The sequence below is a fragment of the Sycon ciliatum genome, chromosome 2 (genome assembly GCF_964019385.1).
Source record: "Sycon ciliatum chromosome 2, ocSycCili1.1, whole genome shotgun sequence".
Taxonomy (NCBI): Eukaryota; Metazoa; Porifera; class Calcarea; order Leucosolenida; family Sycettidae; genus Sycon; species Sycon ciliatum.
In genome coordinates this window covers 38,809,712-38,831,464 of record NC_088644.1, presented here as the reverse complement: position 1 = coordinate 38,831,464, position 21,753 = coordinate 38,809,712, and the positions used below count along the sequence as shown (strand labels likewise).

Here is a 21,753-nt window from a genome sequence, read left to right as displayed (position 1 = left end):
GGCGACCACCTGTCCCAGAGGACCACTACAACCAGGACCAAGGGGTGTTATTTCCAGTCAAACGACGCTGGATAAGAAGACCACCTATACACGGCGACCACATTTTGAAGGTCCCTCCAGCCTATCCAGGGGTCGGCTTTCACAGACTTCACTGCAATGCACTTGTGAATGCAAGCCGTTACTTTAGTCGGCTTACCGGCCTCAAGGTTGTACTGTGGCAACAAGATACTACACTGGGGCGTGTTTGCTTGCATGCCCACCCTGGGAATATGCTTATGAATGCAAGCCGTCACGTAATGCAGGAAATTGTTTTGGGAACACCTGTTCCGCAAGTTGCACGCTCGAAAGTCCAAACAGCAATGACATGAAAGAGACATTGTACAGGATTTTGAAGGGCGCGTGCCCACGTGACTCGCGCATGCGTGCAGGTAGGGTCAGCTCGCTGGGCTGGCTGCTAACTCGCGTTAGCATGCTAACGCTCATTAAAACCGTATTTGGGATTATTTTCCTTCTCACGTTGGGAACACACGTGCATGTTTACACTGTTATGACCGTATGATATTAAATGGCATCTAAGAGCATATTCCCACAAACCATGTAAGCCATACCAGGAATGATGATAGAAGGATGGATAGTAGCAACTCTACTAGTCCTTTTCTTGTGACCATTGTCGATCATAACTGACAATGTATCATTGACACTACACTTTCAGCAAAGAGTAGCATGAATTTCACCTCTGGTCCTGCTGTTGTCTTTATTGTGACTCAGAACACAATTCTGGATCGGACTGAGTGAGGAACGTCTGTTTAGCACTAATGGAGACTGGAGATGGAGGCCTCGTGGCAATGCCCTGCTACCGGGCTTTGAGGCTTGGGCACCGTCCGAACCTCAAAACCTCTACCCATGGGACTGTGCTACAGTGAAGCTGTCCGTCGACAGTTTCTCGCAGCCGGAGTGGTATGACTTCCGCTGTGATGAGTCCAAGCCGTTCATTTGTGAAAGAGGTACAGTAGACTGCACATACAGTAAAACCTGTAACTAAAGACCACCTTGACTAGTGACCAGCCTGGTACTACAGTAAAACCTGTAACTAAAGACCACCTTGACTAGTGACCAGCCTGGTACTACAGTAAAACCTGTAACTAAAGACCACCTTGACTAGTGACCAGCCTGGTACTACAGTAAAACCTGTAACTAAAGACCACCTTGACTAGTGACCAGCCTGGTACTACAGTAAAACCTGTAACTAAAGACCACCTTGACTAGTGACCAGCCTGGTACTACAGTAAAACCTGTAACTAAAGACCACCTTGACTAGCGACCAGCCTCGTACTACAGTAAAACCTGTAACTAAAGACCACCTTGACTAGTGACCAGCCTGGTACTACAGTAAAACCTGTAACTAAAGACCACCTTGACTAGCGACCAGCCTCGTACTACAGTAAAACCTGTAACTAAAGACCACCTTGACTAGTGACCAGCCTGGTACTACAGTAAAACCTGTAACTAAAGACCACCGTGACTAGCGACCAGCCTGGTACTACAGACCACTTTGCCAGGCACGGACGGTCTCACATTCATATATGGTTGTGCAGTGCAAACCTCTAACTAAGGACCACCTGCCAATTAAGACCGCTTTCTCTGGTCCCAAGGGGTGGTCGTCAGTCACAGGTTTACTCTACATGGATATCAAACTTGCATACAGCTAACTCTCAGTCTGTGATGCAGAGACACTTGTATCATGTTTTCGTTTGAACACATGATAACGTGTGCCCTATATGCAATGTAGCAAACTGAACAACGGCTTGAACCATATCTCCATATCTCACTGTGTAGCTGTGCCTACTTCAGAATCGTCCTTTATGATTATTGTCTTGGCAAACAACAATTCGAAGTAGGTTTGCAAGCCAACTAGTCAATGTGTATCCGTGCTCGTTTGTGTTGTCGCGCATGCTTGCTGTTGTAAAGGCTGCCACGAGCCGGATGGTATCAATCCGGACCTTGTTCAGACGAACGGCAACAGCACGGGTGTCGACTCATCGCTCACCTATCGATGCAGTGATGGCTACGAGATTGTTGGTGACACCACGATAGTATGCTTACACGGCGGACACTGGGACGCAACGCAAATACCAACATGTGAACCGGCCCGTGGTGAGTACACAGTCCGCTTTGGTTATTCACACAAACCAATAGCATCATCTCAAAATGGAAACCTTGGCCATAGCTATTTGCTACGATGCATAGCTATTTGCTACCATGCATAGCTATTTGGTACTGTGCATGTGATTAGAGGATCTGACGATCCAACATACCATACCCCTAGAAGTATCCTGGGCCCAAGAACCTTACTTGGATATACTTCTTTTTTTTTAAGTATATGTAGGACTCAGTATAGAGTCCATGCACTATATGATGTCCAGCACCCTATATAGAGTCCATTGGTCCAAAATCCACTATACAGAGTCCAGGAGTCCACTCAGTTTTGATCAGCTTCATCCTGCCGCGCAATCCCCTATAAGGAGTACACTTTTTCTACAAGTCCCCTATTCACGGTCCAGGAGTCCAGTTTATCCAGTCACGCCGTCCTGTGTGTTGTGTCCGAAATTGAAGAGAACAAACACCTTTTCAGTTTTGCTTGCCTCGTGGCAGCGCATTCCTTTCTTCACTTCAGCCATGGCTGCCAGTTCTGCTGTGCAGTTGCTGACAGTAATCTGTCTCGAGGTAACCAAGGAGGATAAGGAGACGTTCAAAATCAAATCTGGACACGTGTCTTGTGGTTCTCTGAAGACGTTTCATCAGTGCGCGGGATGAAAGCAGAAATTGCAGAACGAGAAAAGTTCAGCACAGTTCAAATCTGACGAGTCAGGTACACTGACACTCTCTTTCGTTCGACGCCACAAGGATCCCCTGTTTGGCTGGCCATTGCTGCCAGTAAGGCGTTTGAACGGTTTCATCAGAGCGAGGGATGAAAGCAGAAAGCGGAGAACGAGAAAAGTTCAGCACAGTTCCAATCTGACGAGTCAGATACACTGACACTCTCTTTCGTTCGACGCCACAAGGATACCCTGTTTGACTGGACAAGAGCTGCCTGTACCACCGTGTCAAAAGGCTGTCCAACTACATGGCAGGACGATGACTGAGGTAAGGAAGCTTTTACTCGTTTCGATTGGTTTGCTGTTCTGTCGTTATGCTTGAATTTTTTTCCATTTTCAAGGATCGTATCGCGTTTGTTTGATGTTGCTTGAATGAATGCCCTAAAAGTAATCAACCACTTCGTAATAGTCCTCAAGGACTGCAAGGACTTTGCATCAATTGTATACGCATACGATCGTCTAGCTATCATCAATTATTATTTTATTTCATGAGAAATGTATTTTTATCCCTGTGATAATTATGTGAACTTCACGACACTCTTCCTCTACTAGGCTCTAGTATGATGTCAAATACAATGGGATCCACAAACGCAGTGCCAGTGTACTAGTAGTAGTAGTAGGAGGAGGAGGAGGAGGATTTCTCGTATGCCGATGACAAGAAAAAGCTTCTCAAGCTAATACATGTACTCGTATTCCATGAAGTAACCGTTTTGATGTCACAAACATGACATTGTGTCAGTGAAACTGCCTCGTGACAACAAATCATTGCATTTCCATCTTGGGGAAGACTGACTGACGGCAACGCTGTACAGATTGTTCAAATCATCTCATTTCAATTTAGTTGCAGTGAAGTGAAACACTGTGTACACTACATGTATGGTGGTGTGTCTGTGCATCTTGAGTGTGCACAAAGGATCTTACTGTAAGACATGTTATTATAACGAGTCGCAAATTTAACGATTGTCCAAAAATTCATAGGTTAACGAGAAGATAATGTTAACGATCTTGCAGTATTCTGCCATATCCACACATAGCATAATATGAATCAGTACGGCCTCAACGGATCTTATTATAACGAAGAAATGTCATCCGTTAAAACGTTAGATTTGCTTCCTCGTAATATTATACATGTCTTACAGTATTCCTCGTATTGCTAATAGATTATTGTCCCCACCGTCACCTGTTCACAGGTCTTTGAGTGGATGGATTTTCATTGAGCATTACATTCGTTGAGAACTTGGTAGTTGTGTGCTTCCATGCATCATTACGGTAATACGCGTATCCTTGTGCTATCTATTTGTTGCAGGTGTGCTGATCTTCAGAAGATTGCGGAACTGAGTGCTGCTGAACATTTGCATGGCCATGAGCAATGGTGAAGCTTGCTATTGCACTCTCAGCATGTCCTAGTATTATGCTGACTACTGCACTATGTTACTCTCTTACGCTACTACACGTATGTAAACGTGCGCGCATCCGCCCACGTATGCATTCGTTTCGTATAATTATTTGATTCCAAGTTTGGACTCTGTACAGTGGATTTTGGACCAATGGACTCTATATAGGGGTTGGACATCATATAGGGGCTGGACGCTCTACTGAGTCCAACATATATCTAAAAGTATAATTTGAAACTCGGGTATTGAGCCAATAATAAAAGTAGAAAGGAAAAGGACATATGGAAACGAGTTAAGAGTAACTCTCCACCACTGTAACTAGATACTATATACAGTCAGAAAGTGCAACAACTAGGCACAAAACTGACAGAGTACTGAGACATTCGACGTCCTGACACCCAGCTTCAACACATCTCCGTAGCGCTAACCGACAGCCTTCCAACTTGGAAGGTTCAAGGTTATGGAAAGACCAAAGAGGGGAAGGCAAGCGCAACGAAAACGAGCACAAGCTACAGTCCCAACGGAACAAAGAATGTCGATTGTCACTGGACGATGACGAGACCAGTAGGCGATTTGACAAAGCGGTCTAACTACAATTCGAAGCAGCAAAGCAGCACACCACCCAACTTGGGTGGGTCAAAAATATCAAAGATAAGTTAAGAAGGGGGAAGCTTTGCGAGAACGAATTGTACAAGCCGAAATCTAAACTCCTACAGTACTCCTCATGCATGACATTGTGACGGACTAGTTGACTACAAAACAAGTTGTTTCACACGACGTACGTTTCGCCGTATGGTTCGTGACGGCTCATCAGGTGTGCAATTTGAAACTCGGGTATTGAGCCAATAATAAAAGTAGAAAGGAAAAGGACATATGGAAACGAGTTAAGAGTAACTCTCCACCACTGTAACTAGATACTATATACAGTCAGAAAGTGCAACAACTAGGCACAAAACTGACAGAGTACTGAGACATTCGACGTCCTGACACCCAGCTTCAACACATCTCCGTAGCGCTAACCGACAGCCTTCCAACTTGGAAGGTTCAAGGTTATGGAAAGACCAAAGAGGGGAAGGCAAGCGCAACGAAAACGAGCACAAGCTACAGTCCCAACGGAACAAAGAATGTCGATTGTCACTGGACGATGACGAGACCAGTAGGCGATTTGACAAAGCGGTCTAACTACAATTCGAAGCAGCAAAGCAGCACACCACCCAACTTGGGTGGGTCAAAAATATCAAAGATAAGTTAAGAAGGGGGAAGCTTTGCGAGAACGAATTGTACAAGCCGAAATCTAAACTCCTACAGTACTCCTCATGCATGACATTGTGATGGACTAGTTGACTACAAAACAAGTTGTTTCACACGACGTACGTTTCGCCGTATGGTTCGTGACGGCTCATCAGGTGTGCAATTTGAAACTCGGGTATTGAGCCAATAATAAAAGTAGAAAGGAAAAGGACATATGGAAACGAGTTAAGAGTAACTCTCCACCACTGTAACTAGATACTATATACAGTCAGAAAGTGCAACAACTAGGCACAAAACTGACAGAGTACTGAGACATTCGACGTCCTGACACCCAGCTTCAACACATCTCCGTAGCGCTAACCGACAGCCTTCCAACTTGGAAGGTTCAAGGTTATGGAAAGACCAAAGAGGGGAAGGCAAGCGCAACGAAAACGAGCACAAGCTACAGTCCCAACGGAACAAAGAATGTCGATTGTCACTGGACGATGACGAGACCAGTAGGCGATTTGACAAAGCGGTCTAACTACAATTCGAAGCAGCAAAGCAGCACACCACCCAACTTGGGTGGGTCAAAAATATCAAAGATAAGTTAAGAAGGGGGAAGCTTTGCGAGAACGAATTGTACAAGCCGAAATCTAAACTCCTACAGTACTCCTCATGCATGACATTGTGATGGACTAGTTGACTACAAAACAAGTTGTTTCACACGACGTACGTTTCGCCGTATGGTTCGTGACGGCTCATCAGGTGTGCAATTTGAAACTCGGGTATTGAGCCAATAATAAAAGTAGAAAGGAAAAGGACATATGGAAACGAGTTAAGAGTAACTCTCCACCACTGTAACTAGATACTAACTAGATACTATATACAGTCAGAAAGTGCAACAACTAGGCACAAAACTGACAGAGTACTGAGACATTCGACGTCCTGACACCCAGCTTCAACACATCTCCGTAGCGCTAACCGACAGCCTTCCAACTTGGAAGGTTCAAGGTTATGGAAAGACCAAAGAGGGGAAGGCAAGCGCAACGAAAACGAGACCAGTAGGCGATTTGACAAAGCGGTCTAACTACAATTCGAAGCAGCAAAGCAGCACACCACCCAACTTGGGTGGGTCAAAAATATCAAAGATAAGTTAAGAAGGGGGAAGCTTTGCGAGAACGAATTGTACAAGCCGAAATCTAAACTCCTACAGTACTCCTCATGCATGACATTGTGATGGACTAGTTGACTACAAAACCTGACACCCAGCTTCAACACATCTCCGTAGCGCTAACCGACAGCCTTCCAACTTGGAAGGTTCAAGGTTATGGAAAGACCAAAGAGGGGAAGGCAAGCGCAACGAAAACGAGACCAGTAGGCGATTTGACAAAGCGGTCTAACTACAATTCGAAGCAGCAAAGCAGCACACCACCCAACTTGGGTGGGTCAAAAATATCAAAGATAAGTTAAGAAGGGGGGAAGCTTTGCGAGAACGAATTGTACAAGCCGAAATCTAAACTCCTACAGTACTCCTCATGCATGACATTGTGATGGACTAGTTGACTACAAAACAAGTTGTTTCACACGACGTACGTTTCGCCGTATGGTTCGTGACGGCTCATCAGGTGTGCAATTTGAAACTCGGGTATTGAGCCAATAATAAAAGTAGAAAGGAAAAGGACATATGGAAACGAGTTAAGAGTAACTCTCCACCACTGTAACTAGATACTAACTAGATACTATATACAGTCAGAAAGTGCAACAACTAGGCACAAAACTGACAGAGTACTGAGACATTCGACGTCCTGACACCCAGCTTCAACACATCTCCGTAGCGCTAACCGACAGCCTTCCAACTTGGAAGGTTCAAGGTTATGGAAAGACCAAAGAGGGGAAGGCAAGCGCAACGAAAACGAGCACAAGCTACAGTCCCAACGGAACAAAGAATGTCGATTGTCACTGGACGATGACGAGACCAGTAGGCGATTTGACAAAGCGGTCTAACTACAATTCGAAGCAGCAAAGCAGCACACCACCCAACTTGGGTGGGTCAAAAATATCAAAGATAAGTTAAGAAGGGGGAAGCTTTGCGAGAACGAATTGTACAAGCCGAAATCTAAACTCCTACAGTACTCCTCATGCATGACATTGTGATGGACTAGTTGACTACAAAACAAGTTGTTTCACACGACGTACGTTTCGCCGTATGGTTCGTGACGGCTCATCAGGTGTGCAATTTGAAACTCGGGTATTGAGCCAATAATAAAAGTAGAAAGGAAAAGGACATATGGAAACGAGTTAAGAGTAACTCTCCACCACTGTAACTAGATACTATATACAGTCAGAAAGTGCAACAACTAGGCACAAAACTGACAGAGTACTGAGACATTCGACGTCCTGACACCCAGCTTCTAGTTGTTGCACTTTCTGACTGTATATAGTATCTAGTTACAGTGGTGGAGAGTAACTCTTAACTCGTTTCCATATGTCCTTTTCCTTTCTAAAAGTATAATGTAAGTAAGGTTCTTGGGTCCAGGATAAAAATACATGCGTACAACCCGGGTGAGCTCTATAAATCCAAGTGCGCCAGTGCTTGTTTTGTCTTTACCGTCGCAATTTGGATAGCCTGGCTATATTTATCGGACCAGGGAAAACCCCTCAGCAGGGTTTTTTCCTTTATATCTCTGCAAGGTTAGTACGGTATCATGCATCCAGTCTAGGCCTGTCGAAAAAATGTTCTGAATTTGTTTGCATTTTGGGGTACATTTTGCATTTTTGGGAATTGTCGCTCCCTACATGGGAGCTCGCGCTTTTCCTGCCAACTTGAATTCTCACTTGACTGACTCGCGACTGCCATCCGGACTGCCATCCCGACCATCCACTCTGCAAACCTGCAAGAAAGCACCACTCCCTGATCAATACACAGTGTTTCGGGGAATTCACCCCTCATCAGTTGAGCTTGAGTAGGCTGAGGAAGATTGTGCGTGAAGAGCACCACTTATATAGTGCTCTCCAGCACAAACATCGCCAGTGATACAAACTTACAGAGACGCTCCGTTTCCAGCGCGATAAACACCTCGTGAACACCAGATACCAGCGTGAGTCAGTGTCGCTGGTGGAGGTGCTGAACAAGGGCTGAGGACCGTTGGCCATTCACAACATTATTGCCTCCAAACCATCTAATTTGCTAGCCCGCTCTGGGGACAATAATGTGAAGAAGAGGTTGGTGCGACTTTGGCGATACTTGGGGAATTGTGTGTTGCTCCCTACAAGGGAGCTCGCGCTTTTCCTGCCGACTTGAATTCTCACTTGACTGACTCATGACTGCCATCCGGAGCACACGAGAAGTCCATCGAACCGTCCACCTCTGGTGTTCACGAGGTCTTTATTGCGCTGGGAGCAACACACAATTCCCCAAGTATCGCCGAAGTCGCACCAACCTCTTCTTCACAATTTCCATTTTTTTATTTTGCCCATTTTCGGTCGAATTCCAAGGTTTCAGCCAAGGTTTCAGCTCAACCAAGTCAAGTTCAACTTGCTATTTCAGTGTCTTCTGTCCCTCTCACTTATTACTTGGCCCTAAGACACTGGCCTCCTTACGGAACACACAAATGCGAAGCGTTTGTGAATGGTACTGGACTTCCGTAGTCAAATACAACAGGAAATCGGCAACTATACCGAGGCAGCAAGCATGATTTATTTTATTTTTTTATAGAAAAGGAAAAGGACCAAGGAACTACAGTCAAACCTCATTAGGACGAACACTGATAAGTCGAACTTTCCTTTAGTACGAACTAGGGCCAATCCTATGGTTGGCCAGGCATCATATCAAGTCAAAATTATTCGTTTACGACGAACTCCTGTACGACGAACTTCGTGAAGACGAACTAATTGCAAGCGTGATTTGGACAAAATCAGCGTGTACTGACCGTGTAGTACGAACTTTCGGCCCCCGTGGGTGCGGTGGCTGTAGTTTTTTCCGATATTCGAGGCCTCTTGTAATGGCGAAATATGTTACAAGGCGGAAGACAATGCTGTCATGAATTCATTACACATAGTACTTACCTGCTGCTGGGTCATAATTATTATGAAAAAAATGTTTTACATTTGCCACAGCATGTACCTTCACATAAATACAATCTATATGATATGCATATCAAGAGGGGGCATAGGAAATATTAATCGAAGCAATTTATGATGCGTGACTGCTAACCGATGCATAAGAGCAGAGGATGGACCGGAGGCCGATACGAGAGAGCAAGAATCAAACAAAGGAATAACATGAATGAAACTACTTCCTATGATTATGCTAGATCATGATGGAGTTCTCCACATAGTCCTCCAGTGCTGACTCTTGGTGCTTGGAGAATGAGTTTTGGAGTAGGCTGAACACTTTGGGCAGCAGCGGAGCTGGGCTGCACCAAAAGGATCTTTTGGAATACAGAACTCCAAGCAGGGTGGTCACAGCCATGATTCCTCCACCACTGAAGAGGATCGGTGTCGGGGTGTGTGCGCTTTCGCATGCCGCCACATACTGGGGTAGCTTATCCTTCAGGCGAACGACGTCTTCCGCCTTCACGAATGGGAAGCTCTGGAGATTTTCCACATCAGCTATCATTGGCATCATCTCGTTGACCTTGCAAAGGTCACACAGGCAGGCGGCTCGAAAAGCTGAGACGGCATCAGCTTGAAACACCGGCCACTCCGTAACGGGCGTTGAACTAGGCAATTGCAGGTGGCAAGCATTTTGCGAGCCGTATCCATCCAGATCTCCCTGTGGTTAGGATTAGCGCCTCCTAGCTGTGCAGCAACGGCTTCCGTCAAGGGCAAATGAATGGGCTGCATGGCCACGAAGTTGCGAAGGCCACTGATAACTTCGTAAGCTACGAGACAAAGCGCATCATCGCCTTCCAACTTGTACGTGGCTTGTACGAATGGACGGCAAAACTTGACCGTCACTGCGACCTGGATTTGGAGTTCTCCTCGACGTTCAAGGTTCTCAATGACAGCACGCATTCGGCGGCACAAAGCTCCAGGCGTCTTGACATCGGTACGGAGAAATCCTACCACATCTCCAAACAGGTTTAGCAGTTGATCCATGACTTCATAATTCGACCACCAGCGGGTTTTGCTATAGGCCTTGATGCTCACATTTGTCTGAGCCATCCACTCCAACCGTGACTTGGGGCTGTGAAAAAAAACAGCTGAATCCAGGAAGATACAAGTGTGTCCAGCTGGTCGGTCACCACAGCTTCGCCGACATTATCCAATGTGTGGCTGAAGCAACCTACATTGAACAGATTGATGTAGAGCGGCTAAAGGCTACGGATCGCCACATCATTCACCTTTGCCCTATCACGCATGGCAGCTAGAACATGCTCAGGAGGTAGCTGGTACAGAACAGCCAGAGTATTCAGCAACGCATGAGCAACTTCCTCCCCGGAGAGCCTCTTCTCTGCTAGTTGTAAGCGTATCAGCTTTTGGTGGACATTGAAGTTGTCGTCAATATATCGAATCACTAACGTCATCGCCTCACACACCTTCGTCGTTCCGTCAAACATCACAGCGGCGTTCCTCCCGGTAAGGAGTTTCTTTAGCTCTTATCTCTCCTGGTCTCGGTTCATGGGGATGAGATCAGCAAGATGCTGGCAGCCGGTGAGTTTCTCTCCATACTCGTCCAAAACATCCCTCAAGTCATTGATTTTGCTCATCGATATGCCAGCACTCAAGAATGCCCGCACACACTTGATGCGGAGCAGGAGAACACTATCAGGAAGGATTGCCCCCTCTGCATTGTTGGCACGCAGGTAGTTGTACCCATCCATCAACATTAATGTTGCTTAGACACACCAACCTTTTCAGCAGCACGCTCCTTCCCTTGTTTGTGTTTGGTGGAACCAATGTGCCCTTGAACAACACTCTTGACGCTGGACAGTTCATGGCGACAGCGTTTGCAATAAAGTTTACCAGATCGCACAACCAAATTCTCCCCTGGGAATTGGCTAACACGTTGACTAGGACTAGGAGTCTTAGTTTTGGGTTGGTGCTTGGTATTTGGAGGTTTAAAAGATCCATTCGGCTTGCTCAAGGTACTAATCTTCCGTGGTCTCGCCAAATCCGATGCTGTTGGAGCTTTCAACCGGTCCAATAGACTGACAACTGCGGGCCTAGGAGCAGCAGCTAGGGAGGGCCCGAATATGCTTGCGCATATTTTCGCATATTTTGTCCTTTTGACACAAGGTCGCATAAAGCAGCAAATCTAGCATATTGTACCAAATGTAGCATTTTTTTGTTACAAGGAGCAAAGAATTCGCATAATTATAGGGCAGATTGCAGAAATGGCCAAGGAAACTTACCACGGCACGCTCGGTCAGGGAACACTTCCAAACTCAGCCCGGAAGGAAAAATGCTCATCCAAACACGGGGCGAAAATTTGACAAGAGGAGAGAGTGTCCGCGCCTCAAGGTCGCATAAAGTAGCAGATATTGTACCAAATGTAGCATATTTTGCTACAAGGAGCAAAGAATTCGCATAATTATCACTGATATCAGTTCATATTTCGAGCATATTTCGAGCATATTTTTCTGCTTTTGTGTGATTTCGAAGCATATTTTGAAGCAGGTACCCAATATGCGAAAAGCATAATATGCGAATATTTTGAGCATATTTGGGCCCTCCCTAGCAGCAGCTTGCCCTGTTTCGTTACGAGGGTTGTTCGAATCAGTGCGCTCTTCTACAGCGACTAGTTCATCAGAGGTGGACGAAGAGGACATTATTATAATAGGCCTACTGACCAAGTTCTACCGACTTCAAGGCTACCACAGTACCAGCTTTTGTTTGGTAGAGCCGGTAAAGAAAGGTAGAATCTGCTCTTCAACAAATAAGATTGCGCAGCAAAGGCTTTACTAGGAGTGTATCAGTAGGCGAAGAGGACATTCATGTAGGTAGTCAAACGCCTGCAAACTGAAAATGAAAAGCCACGTTCCACAATGATACGGTAGTTTGACATCCGGAAAAGCACATAGAAAACCAATTCTTTTGTAATCACCATGGCATGGCGGCCATTTTAGAATCTGGTTGCCATGGCAACGCATGCATTTTTTTGTTCTGCATTTTGGGTTGTTTGGATTTGATTTTTTGATTTTTTTCACATTCCCCTTTGATTTCTTGTTTGAATGTTGGCTGGAAAACCATGCATTTTGCATTTCCATTTTCCGTAAATTTATGCCCATTTTTTCGGACAGGCCTAATCCAGTCTAAGTACAGTATGCTGCAGAAAGCTGGTCAGATCAAGACAAGTCATGCTTTGCAGTGCACTGTGGATCTACATGTACCTAGCAACTGGCTAGATAGAGGCTGATGTGCACTGTACTGTTCATGGTTGCCTCCTCTACTGCACACAACACTGAACGCAGTATCCTTCTGTGCGTTGCTATTATGCTGACAGGTGCCCGGACTCTGTGCAACGATACGCATATGACAGTAGCTGTTGGCAAGTTTGACCTGGCTGGCTTCAATCCATCCTCCATTCACTTACTGGACAGCCAGTGCACTTTTCAGCAGAACAGTTCCCACTACTTTGCCACAACTCTGCTGGACGGAGGCTGCAATACTAGTAGAATTGTTACCAAGGATCAGGTAAATAATACTTCAAAGTACATGCCAAGTAATGACAAGACATGGCTCTACATAATTGTATTCTCCACTCTCTCTCTCTCTCTCTCTCTCTCTCTCTCTCTCTCTCTCTCTCTCTCTCTCTCTCTCTCTCTCTCTCTCTCTCTCTCTCTCTCTCTCTCTCTCTCTCTCTCCCTCTCTTGTTGTGTAAACTCTATCTCTTAGTCTGACAAGCCTGCAAGTTCTGACCAGACCTGTAGTAACTTCCTCTTTCAAAGTTCTTTTAAATTTTTTAAAAACGTCTAAAAGCTTAGGAGTTGATGAATATCTACTTGTGTCGCCTGTGTGTGTATGTGTGTGTGTATGTGTGTGTGTGTGTGTGTGTGTGTGTGTGTGTGTGTGTGTGTGTGTGTGTGTGTGTGTGTGTGCGTGTGTGTGTGTGTGTGCGTGTGTGTGTGGGGGGGGGGGGGTGTGGGGGTGCATGCGTGCGTGCGTGCATGTGTGTGTGCGTGTCCTATATGGTGCAGTGGTATGTGCAGCGATTTCCAATCGATAGGTTGCGGGTTCGATTCCCGACGATTATGGTCACACACGTCTTTCTTCTCTTTCTCAGACTCCTCCTGACTTTTCTTTCATTCTCCTGGGTGGTTACCAACAGCCAGTGCATGCCGGAGTATGTGGTGTGATGTGTGCGTGGGAAAAAAATGAAAAAGACCAAAAGTAGGGATTCACTGGCCAGAAAAAGCCACTTCATAGCTGTGTGGTGTAGACCAGGCTGAATAGTCGTGGTCAATTCTTCAGCCTTGCAAGCTGTTGAATGGTGCAATCCCAGCACAATATGCTATGGCTTCAGCTGTAGCATCGCTATCATCGCCTCCGGCGATGGGCATCCAATGGTGTGTGCGTGTGTGCATGTGTCTGTGTGTGTGTGTGTGTGTGTGTGTGTACGTGCGTGCGGCTTTGTTCTCCAGGTGGAGTACAGAAACAGAGTGCTCTACAACACTGGCGCAGTCAACATCAGTGTTTCCTGCTACATCCGCTCAACTGCAAACTTGTCTCTGGAGATAGCTCTAGAGCGGCGTGTACCAGTGACAATGACTGCAAGCCCAGGGACACAGCAGTATGATATCAGCTTCAAGGCATTCAATGACTCATCGTACAGGTCAGCTGGTGTAGTCGTGTAACATGGTGTTTTTCCCTGTAGCTCGCTTTAGGAACACATAATTAGTTGCACTGAGTGCAACTTTTTAGAGCAAAGATAATATTTAAACGAGCTCATCGAAAAGCCGGGAGGTTTCATGGATATAGCGTGGACTACAGTGGATGCAAAGGATGGGTATAAAGGGTGGGTATAGTGTCACAGAAATAGTTAGCGCATTGTGCATCAACACCGTATCATTTTATAATCCCACCCCTCCCTCCCTCCCTCCCTCCCTCCCCTTCGATTTCTCGACTTCTTTGGGGTGACGCCACCAGCTTTCTTTGGATCTCTTCAAAAAAGTGTAGACGATGTGATAAGCTGTATGAACCAACTTGATTTCAAAACCATGCGCTAGTACAAGTACGCCATGCTGATTGACCTGCGCGGCCTGCACTGTCCCTATCCAAGGTTCCCCTACCAGCGCAGCATCTTTCCCACACCGCTGTTCACCACCGATCACCTGTTCATGTCGGCTGCGGTCAAGACCAGCGACCGTCATGTGACCGGACTGAGGGCCAGCCAGTGTTGGGCAACACCAGGTGATCAACAAGCACAGCCACAGGTCGTATTCCTGGATGATGGGTAGGTGTGCTGTGATCACTGTTTTTCATTTTTTTAACTTCACTTCAGGAATTTGCAATTTCAAATGTGGACTTCACGGAGAATTTCAAAGTATTAGGAATTATATGCCACATGCCTCGTACTGCTCGTTTGAATATTATAGGAAAGAAAAGGACCAAGGATCTACCAGCTATGCTCCAATGTTCAACTATTACCACCAGTTACTTGACTCTCCTTGGCTCTCCATCAGGAAAACTATGCTCTTAGGTTGCTGCGCACCCCATGCACACATTAAAATCTACTCCCGCTGTGGGGCAGCAGTCTTACCAAGAAAACCACATCTTTCATAAAACGTATGGACTTAACCTCCACAGATTTTTTATCAAGCTGACACTCTTCACATATTAAAGCCGACCCATTCTGTGACGAATTCTCTGTGGAAGAAAGGGCTGGCTTACAGTGCAGCGTGGTGTGCAAAGACAATCATGGTCCCATTGCTGGCTCAGGTGTGCAATCTATAGCCACTGTGATTGGCCTGCTCCCCAATAGAGTAATTTCACATCTGTCACATGACCCTACACTGATGGCAGCCATGTTGGTTCCAACTCCAGTCAACCCCCGGATCTACAGGTCACATGATGTCAGCCATGTTGTTTCCACTGTCCACATGACGTGATCACTTTCTACACAAATTTAGTCACCTGACAAACTGATGTGAAATCACTCTATAACATAACAATTGTTGAACTCTCTTACCACCATGTCTAGATGTCCCACAGCTGATGGGGACGTGTTGTTGTACAAGACAACCGACGGAAAGTCGAACAACTTCAGCGTTGCCATTGGCAATCAGATTGGCGACACGTTTGCCAACTCTCTGTTCTACTTGCACTGCACAGTGCGTGTGTGTCAGTCGGATGATGCGCAGAGTATCTGTACGACAACCTGCACTGGAGGTATGTTCTTTTCATTGTTTTGAGTTTGGGGGGCCATCCGTAAAGATAGATGTTTGTTTAGAAACGAAAACTAGTCCTTTAGAGGGGAGGGGGTTGAGTGCATGTTCATTTCTCGAAAAATATTGCTGTGCAATTTGTATGTGTGAGCACGTCCAGAAAAAAGAAGGGTGATAGAAATGACTAGTTTTCGTTTCTAAATAAATATCGGTATTTACGGATGGTCCCTTAGTTGCATTTTCTTTTCATGAACTTTGGATTTAATTAATAAAAGGGGGTTTGTGAACTGATGATGGGTGACTGGCCCGAAACGTCAATACTTTTTTCGACATCATTAATAAAAGAATTTTCATCTAAAGAGTGAATAGCAACAAAATAGAGCGGTTGTCAGTTGACAAACCCCCTTTTATTTACAATGCAGTTGCGTGATGTCCACCACTTTTTGGATTTAGTTGCATTTTCTATTCATTGACTTATGATGGTGTTCTTGCCGATCCAAGAGGCTTGCTTTCACCACGGGTCGACTCAGACTGATCACTTACGCTTTAAAGATACCTGCTCTGCCGTATGTAGGGATCATTTTGTGACGTAGGAACTGGTTGCAGGTTTTTGAGCTCTGGTCAAAGTTCCCCCTTGCTCTCCCCCAGCATGCCAGCCAGTCAGCCAAGCAGGCTGCCAGTAGCAGTTACAGGTGTGAAGTCGTCTTCTCTTCGCCAAACTCCTGAGAGGTTGAGCAGAAAGTCTCCCACGGCGGATCGCTCGCCTCCTGACGGCCTGCGACAGCAAATTGACAACACCTGTTATGACGGGAGCCAGGCGGAACAGGACGACACTGCGTCAATGCGCAGCACGTTAAACGAGATTTTGCGGGAGCAGAAGGATATGAGTATGAGAATAGACAGCATCTTTCAAGAAATCTCCCTGAAGCTAGAAAGTGTAATGGCGGAAAATCGCTCTTTTTTGAGAGAAGCTGACGAAGTTTGACGTGAGAGTGGAGGAAATGGAGAGGACTTTCCGTACTCGAGACGATGACTCTGCGTACCGTACCAGGAGTGTGGTGTAAAGCAATGCACCACGTGGAAACGCGTGGCAGACAGCTGGGAGCCACAGTGCAACGCAGCTTGCCGAGGTCATAGCAGAGGAGGTAGAAAGGGTGAAGAGGTCGGAGAACCTTATTCTCAGGGGCATCCCCGAAGCGGACAATGAGGACAGCGTAGCACTGTCATCCAGATGTGAGCAGCTCCTCCAGATTAGTGCTGACCAAATACTCTCTGCAGAGCGCATTGGTTCCGCCAGCAAAGCCGTACAGGACAAGGCCAGGCCAGTGAGGCTACGCATGAAAAGCCACGAGGCCAAGCTGTCAGTGTACCGTAAACGTCTGGATTTGAAACTGAATGATCAAGATGTGTACGTGAACAACGACCTGACCAAGCAACAGCAGATTGCTAGACGACAGGCCCTGCCTAGGTATAAGGAACTCCGCCAAAAGGAGATCCGTTGCTCACTAACGTATGGTGAGATTTTGAACCCAGATGGCACCCCATACAGTGCAACTGAAATCGATGAGCTAGCAACACAATAGGTTTCGTCAGGGTGTCCAAGTAATCACCAGCAACACTCCCTCTCAGCTACTCCACCTCATCTCCGAGCAACAGATGTCGTCGCTGACCCAGCACCTAACATTTTAAGAAATCCTTGTAACTATCCATCCAGTCAAACAGTGCCTGATTGTCCGTCTTCACCCATCAAGAGCTTAACCATCGCCCATATCAACATCTGTAGCCTAAGAAATAAAACTCATGAAATCCATTGCATAATGTACAAGTACAGAATCGATGTGCTAGCAATCAGTGAAACATGCTTGGACTCTACCAGAGTTCCTAGTCAGTCATGCCTAGACCTTGCACTCATACCGACAACAATGACAACGGCTGCTCCGTCTCCCTCTCCCATGTCTCTTCATAGTACATTTGTTCACAGCGTCGATGGCCTGTCCGACCACCATCTTATTGGCCTCTCTGTCCGTGCTAGTAGAGCCAACTTTGAACAGCCGCACGAGCAATTCTCTCCAAGACGCCAACCTAGCCTGGCTCACCTTGACCGTAGTGTAACGTCTGCAGCTCTCGCACACATCCTTGACCCCTCAGATGTATCCGGCGGTTATGCTCTAAATGCAGCGGCAAGCCACTGGCAACAAAGTGTCATGACAGTACTCGATGATCTTTCATCATTCGTTACCCAGAAGCGCGCAGCTTACTCCAAACCCCGCCCCCAGCCCTGGGTAACCCCAGAGCTGAAACAGATGTTTCATCGACGAAGCTCAGCCCACCGCGCCTTAATAAAGCACCCCATGGATGACCGCCTCCGACAGCAGTATCGTGCAATACGTCGTCAAGGAACTTTACTAAACCGCAAACTGAAAAGTGTGTACTACAAAGACAAGTTCAGTGCCGCTACAGGAAATCCTAGACTCCAATGGGCAGTGCTGAATCAACTAACTGGAAGGAGAAAATCCCACCCCACACCGAAAGCCTCCCTCTTATCTTTGTCAGATACCCTAGGCAATATCGTCCATGATGAACACCGCGCTGCTCTTACGACCCCAGACACTCCGGCGGACGACTGTTTAGACAACTGCCTTCTCGAGTTCCAACCCGTTACAACAGCAGCAGTAACGAAGATTCTCGAACGATTGAATGCCACGAAAGCATCTGGATCAGACGGCATACCAGCTTACATCTTGAAACACCATGCCGCCGAGCTGGCCAACTCCTTAACTTCCATCTTCAACCAGTCATTGTCTAGCGGAAAGGTACCGTCAGCCTACAAACTAGCGTCTGTGTGTCCAGTGTTTAAGAAAGGCGACCCCTACGACAGTTCCATTTATCGCCCAGTCTCGCTACTGCCAATTATCTCCAAAGTCTTGGAATCACTAGTGCTCCAGCAGCTTCACGACCATCTGGACATCACACCCGGAGCAATTCCAAATGAACAGTTTGCATACAGGCGGAACCACAGTACTGAGGACCTTTTAACACTTGCCATCAATAACTGGCAGAGAAGCATGGATACCGGAGACTATACGGCCGTACTGCTGCTCGATATGAGCAAAGCCTTTGACCGCGTCCACCACCAAACGTTAATAGATGACCTTCACAATCTGAAGATCCGTGGAAATGCTCTTGAGTGGTTCAAGTCGTATCTGTCTCACCGACAGCAACGCATGGAAGTGAACGGAACCACAAGTGACTGTAGAACCTGCACTAGGGGCGTTCCCTAGGGTTCCGTCCTAGGCCCTACCCTCTTCAGCATCTACACTCGACTTGTCCCCACTCTGCCATTGCGTTCCTAATGCCTTCTTTATGCAGACGACACCACCCTGTATGCCTCTGGAAAGTGTCCACGAATTCTCAATGCTTAGAAGACGATTTTTCAGTGGTGAAGCAGCATCTCACAGATCGCGGCCTGCTCCTGAACTCCAGCAAGAGCCAAGTACTACTGATCCACAGCAGACGCTCACAGCCTCCACCTAACCTGAGCATTGTCTGTGGTTCGACTGTTATTGCCCCGTCTGACAAAGTTAAGTATCTAGGACTGACTCTCGATTCAACTTTAAGTTTCAGTGCCCACGTTACCTCCCTCAGGGAAGACATCGGAAAGAAACTACCGTAAAAGTCCGTAAATAAGTACCTGCCCGAAAGAAATACCCCCTTCATTCTTTTGGCTCTGTCTGTTGAAGTCAAGTCAAGCCCGATAAACATACTGCCCGAAATAAGTACCGGTACGATGCGCACATGCTGCATATAGCATGTACATCGACATGAAAATGACTTCTCCACTACACACAAGTCAGGTCTGAAAGTTAGTTCGTGCCCGAAAGTCAGTACCCGCCCGAAACTTAGTACGGGTGTGGTCACTAAATTCGAAAGTAAATACGTACTTATTTACGGACTTTTACGGTAGGTGCTTTTCGACGTGGAAGGAGGAACCTTGCTGTCCAGGCCAGAAGGCAGTTCTACTTGTCAGTAGTCCAGAGCAAGCTCGAGTACGCCAGCACTGCCTACGTCCACTGCCTCTCTGACAATGTGAGAGATCAGCTGCTATGCATAAGTAAGAGAGCACTTAGATGCATATTTGAGCATGACACATTCACGCGGACATCATACTTGCTTGAGCGATACCACATAATTAGCTTAGACAAAAGATATCATACTAAGTCAATATTCTTCGTGTACCGTTGCATCCACAATATCTGCAGTTCACTCCTCTCTGACATGTTCTCCCTTCGCCGTGACTGCGCTCACACAGATAGAGTAACCCGCGGCCAAGTCAATTATTCCCTTTCCTTACCCATTGTGCAAGCTGAAGCTGGATACAGATCTATTTCATTCCTTGGTGCTGACCGCTTTAATGCCCTTCCCGAATCCCTTCGCACCAATCATATCCCCAATTCATTTCGCCAGGAACTTAACAATTTCATTCATCTTGGGCACCCTGTAAGAAGACCTTAGGGTCTGTTGGGAATGCCCAAGTAAAATAATAAAATACAATACAAAAAAATGTAGGGAGCGTGTGGGAGCAGTAATGATCAGGTTGCATTAGTGCAGGCCTGCCGGCATGATATCATCATGCACATGTACACCATTTGTTTAGCTTTGGATTCAACTGCACACCGCCCATCAATTCCAGCGTGCAGCTATGCTGTGTGTTGCATCACGCTCCTTGTAACTAGGCCGTATCACCTTTCATACCTCTAAGTAGATTGGATAAGAAACATCCAATTTCAAAAACATGATGTGCAATGTGGTAGCAAATCTTATGTTGTATAGATGCAGACCTAAAGTGTTGGGGGAGGGATGATCGCTCAGTGCGTGAAACCAGGAGTAAAAACACCTTTTCATCCTCTTATCATTGTTTGAGTGTTGGGGGAGGGATATTAGGGAGGTTCCGGAGTACGACTTTTCGTGCCAAAATCCGTAGAGGCGCTACGGATTTTTTATACGTCGTTTTCGAGCAGTGAAATTTTCCGGAGTACGGAACTTATGTGTTTGCCGTCATTGCCTAGGTTACGATCGCAAACACGTCACATTCCCGCGCTATGCCTTTTTATTTTGAAAATTTGTACCGAAATCAAAACGTCCCGCGGAAAATCGATGTTTCTCGTACCAAATTTGTACGCGAAAAATCTTTCTGCACCCGATGACGCAAAATCTCCATACGAAACATGGTTCGTGTGAAAGCCAGTCCACACGGATTCTCCGTGCCGAAAAATCGTATGGAGCATGCCTGGAAAAAATCCGTAGCGCTCATACGGATTTTGGCACGGAAAATCGTACCCCGGAACCTCTCTATTGTCGAACCTTTGAAATGCACTGTATTTGCTGAGACACCTAAAAGATAGTCCATCAATAAAATAAATAAATGGTGATAAGGACGCATGACAGGTGCAGTCTTAGCTTGTTTTAGAAACTAGTGGAGGCCTGACCTGATCCGATTCCACTGCGTCTTGCTCAGATGGTTCCACCGTTCGCCGCAAGCGTGCAGCAGAGGGCGACATGTCTGATCAGCTGAGCCATGTCTTTGTAGGGCCATTTAGGGTGGACAGCCATGGACAGGCAGCACACAACTCAAAAGGTCAGTTAATTAAGTGATCAATTTCTGGGCCGTCAGTCAGTGGTGGTTATTCGGATGTGAATTCTCCAATGGGTTCATGCATGAAACATGGCCCCCACCTTCCTGAGGGGCGATTCGTCCCATATCTGGCAGGTACAGCCAGTTGTAGTACATTTGTAGGTATGATCGTACACAGTTTATATGACCTTTGATGCAGGATTGGTATCACAGTGTGTACCGTTATAGTGGACTTGCCCCTCAAGATCAAATGGCGGGACTAGTATGCATAAATCCCATTACCCGACTTT

The 21,753-nt window shown here is 46.3% G+C and overlaps 1 protein-coding gene across 1 annotated transcript in view; it reads left to right on the top strand.

Moving 5' to 3' along the window:
• The window catches only part of LOC135810011 (uncharacterized), a 36,317-nt gene that overhangs the window by 13,282 nt on the left and 1,282 nt on the right, over positions 1 to 21,753 (top strand). The window contains exons 8-14 of the mRNA XM_065323468.1: positions 769 to 1,004; positions 1,969 to 2,154; positions 12,951 to 13,141; positions 14,089 to 14,279; positions 14,727 to 14,900; positions 15,648 to 15,835; positions 21,347 to 21,466. Of these exons, the coding sequence (XP_065179540.1) occupies positions 769 to 1,004; positions 1,969 to 2,154; positions 12,951 to 13,141; positions 14,089 to 14,279; positions 14,727 to 14,900; positions 15,648 to 15,835; positions 21,347 to 21,466 (1,286 nt within the window). The remainder of the gene's footprint in view (positions 1 to 768; positions 1,005 to 1,968; positions 2,155 to 12,950; positions 13,142 to 14,088; positions 14,280 to 14,726; positions 14,901 to 15,647; positions 15,836 to 21,346; positions 21,467 to 21,753) is intronic.